This window comes from Penaeus japonicus, unplaced genomic scaffold (assembly GCF_977035675.1).
Source record: "Penaeus japonicus unplaced genomic scaffold, GWHDUDI00000001_assembly GWHDUDI00000002, whole genome shotgun sequence".
NCBI classification, from domain to species: Eukaryota; Metazoa; Arthropoda; class Malacostraca; order Decapoda; family Penaeidae; genus Penaeus; species Penaeus japonicus.
In genome coordinates, this window is record NW_028234404.1 from 7,023,926 (window position 1) to 7,026,425 (window position 2,500).

Below are 2,500 nucleotides of genomic sequence, written 5' to 3' on the forward strand. Positions count from 1 at the left end.
TGTTCCCCGAGGCGCCCCGAAAGTGCATTAGAGTGAAGTTCAGTGGTGTGCAATCCCCGTTAAAGATGAGAAAGGCGTGGCTATGTGAGGGGTAGCATGGAGAAAGGGGAGATGAAGTGAGTGAGTGGTGGTGGAGGCGGTGTGGGTTCGTAAGAGAGCTCGGAGCTGCGGCGGCGGCGGCGGCGGCGGCGGCTGGCGGAGGGAGGAGGGTGGAGGGGAGCTTACATGGTGGTTACAGTGGAGCGCTGTGGCTCCTGGAGGTGGTGGGCTGAGCAGGGCTGAGGGAGAGGCGAGGAGGAGGAGAGAGGGGGCGGAAGGATGCAGAAGGGAGACCGACGTGAGCGAGGCGGCGGCGGCGGAGGCGGAGGAGGAGCAGGAGGAGGCAAGGAGGACCAGGACCCGGCCTCGAGGAGGGTCTCCCGTGCCAGCACCGCCAACAGGACGGGAGGCACCATGCAGCCGGGCTCGAGGACTTCCTCTTCCTCCAACTCGCTGGAGCTCTTCGTGGGACCCAACTTCAGAGTCGGGAAGAAGATCGGCTGCGGGAACTTCGGCGAGCTAAGATTAGGTGAGTAGGGGAGGCTCCTTTGCCCTTAGTGCAGGACTCGGCAGGTCCTCCGGGAACCCTCGTGGGGTGTATTCTGATACGCCGTGTGTGTGTGTCTCTCTCTCTTCTCATGGGCTTCTCTTGGTACCTTTAAGGCTGAGTTTTCACCATGTCTGGTTCTCATGAGTGGTGTGTGTTTGTGTCTGAGTGGTTGTTTCTTGTTTATTTTGTTTTATTTTGGGGGGGGTTCTGATCTCAACCGTGATTGTCATTTCATTTGTCACACTCCTTTACCTTTCACTTGTCTATTTATCTCTTATTTTGTGGTACACCCTTCTCAGTTTTGGTTCACCTCCCCTGTCTGATAATATAAGTCTTGCCTCTCTCTCTCTCTCTCTCTCTCTCTCTCTCTCTCTCTCTCTCTCTCTCTCTCTCTCTCTCTCTCTCTCTCTCTCTCTCTCTCTCTCTCTCTCTCTCTCTCTCTCTTTTTTCCCCCAATCCCACTGGATTCCCCTCCCCCCTTCCCTCCCCTCTTCTCCTCCCCTCTTCCCCCTCCCCTTCTCTATCCCTCTCTTCCCCTCCCTTCCTCTCTCCCCATCTGCCCCCCCCCTTCTTTGCCACCTCATTTATCACATTTGTTTTGATGGCTGTTTCTTCCTCCCTCTCCACTTGAAAGGCCTCTCAGCTGATCACCTTAGAAGGGCCAAGCAGAATGGTGCATCCGAGTTGGCTGTCAAGCTTGTTAATCAATACATGAGCTACAAACCTGTCTCTTAGTACCATTAGGGGAGAAACCATTGGATCCCTGGGTCTGTGTGGTGGCTCATGGTGCTGCCATATTATGGATGGATTTAGGATTATGGAGATGTGTATTTGTGTTTCAAGGGGAGAAAATATACACTTGTGGGGATGCTTTTTGATGGTGGTTTGGGAAGTTGATGGAATGAGGATTGCAAATGATCTTATATTTTCGTTACGGTCACGGCGTTTGATGGCGGTGACAGTGATTTCGTCCCGTGATTTACCCTGCGTTTCCAGTTTGGGGAATGAATTACCAGGCGCGAATTAGCTTAGGAGTGATTATGTCCATAATTTTGGGGCACTAATTTGAATTTATATATATCTGCATTGATTACAGGGGCTTACCACTGCAGACTTTTGTTGCATTGGACTTAGTGTTATTAGATTTAGGTCTGTCATGTCCATCTTTGGCCTCCAAGCTAGCAATGGGCTCAGGTGGCGGGGATTTGCTGGGAATTGGCAGTGGGTGGGAGCAATGCGTTGAAATAGGGCCGATGGTGACGCTTTTAGGAACGATGGATAGGATGGGGCTGCCATGAATTGAGTGTCACTTTGATGTGTAAGTGTGTTTGAGACTGAGACTGAGACTGAGACTGAGACTGAGACTGAGACTGAGACTGAGACTGAGACTGAGACTGAGACTGAGACTGAGACTGAGACTGAGACTGAGACTGAGACTGAGACTGAGACTGAGACTGAGACTGAGACTGAGACTGAGACTGAGACTGAGACTGAGACTGAGACTGAGACTGAGACTGAGACTGAGACTGAGACTGAGACTGAGACTGAGACTGAGACTGAGACTGAGACTGAGACTGAGACTGAGACTGAGACTGAGACTGAGACTGAGACTGAGACTGAGACTGAGACTGAGACTGAGACTGAGACTGAGACTGAGACTGAGACTGACCAACGTGGATAATGAATGTGAATGTGAACGAATGTTCTAGGATGATGCCTTTTGGCATATGAGCAAGGGTGGGTCAGGGATGGAATACAAGGTCACACACAGTGCCAGGGAGGAATGTGTCAAGGGTAGGCACCACTAAGGGAGTCTATTTCCCCTCTTGGAAATATGTTGTTGATGCAATGATAACCGAGAGATTTTCGTTGACTGGTGTCATTTTTAGTTTTGCTTGCTGTTCAGATCAT

At 51.2% G+C, this 2,500-nt stretch overlaps 1 protein-coding gene across 11 annotated transcripts in view; it reads left to right on the forward strand.

Annotated features, from left to right (window-relative positions):
* gish (casein kinase I gish) overlaps window positions 1-2,500 on the forward strand; it is a 119,979-nt gene that overhangs the window by 546 nt on the left and 116,933 nt on the right. For all 11 annotated transcript variants that reach the window (XM_086546358.1, XM_043008019.2, XM_043008022.2 and 8 more), the window contains exon 1: window positions 1-568. This exon is cut by the window's left edge. In XM_086546358.1, coding sequence (XP_086402484.1) covers window positions 319-568 — 250 coding nt within the window. In that variant the 5' untranslated portion in view covers window positions 1-318. The remainder of the gene's footprint in view (window positions 569-2,500) is intronic.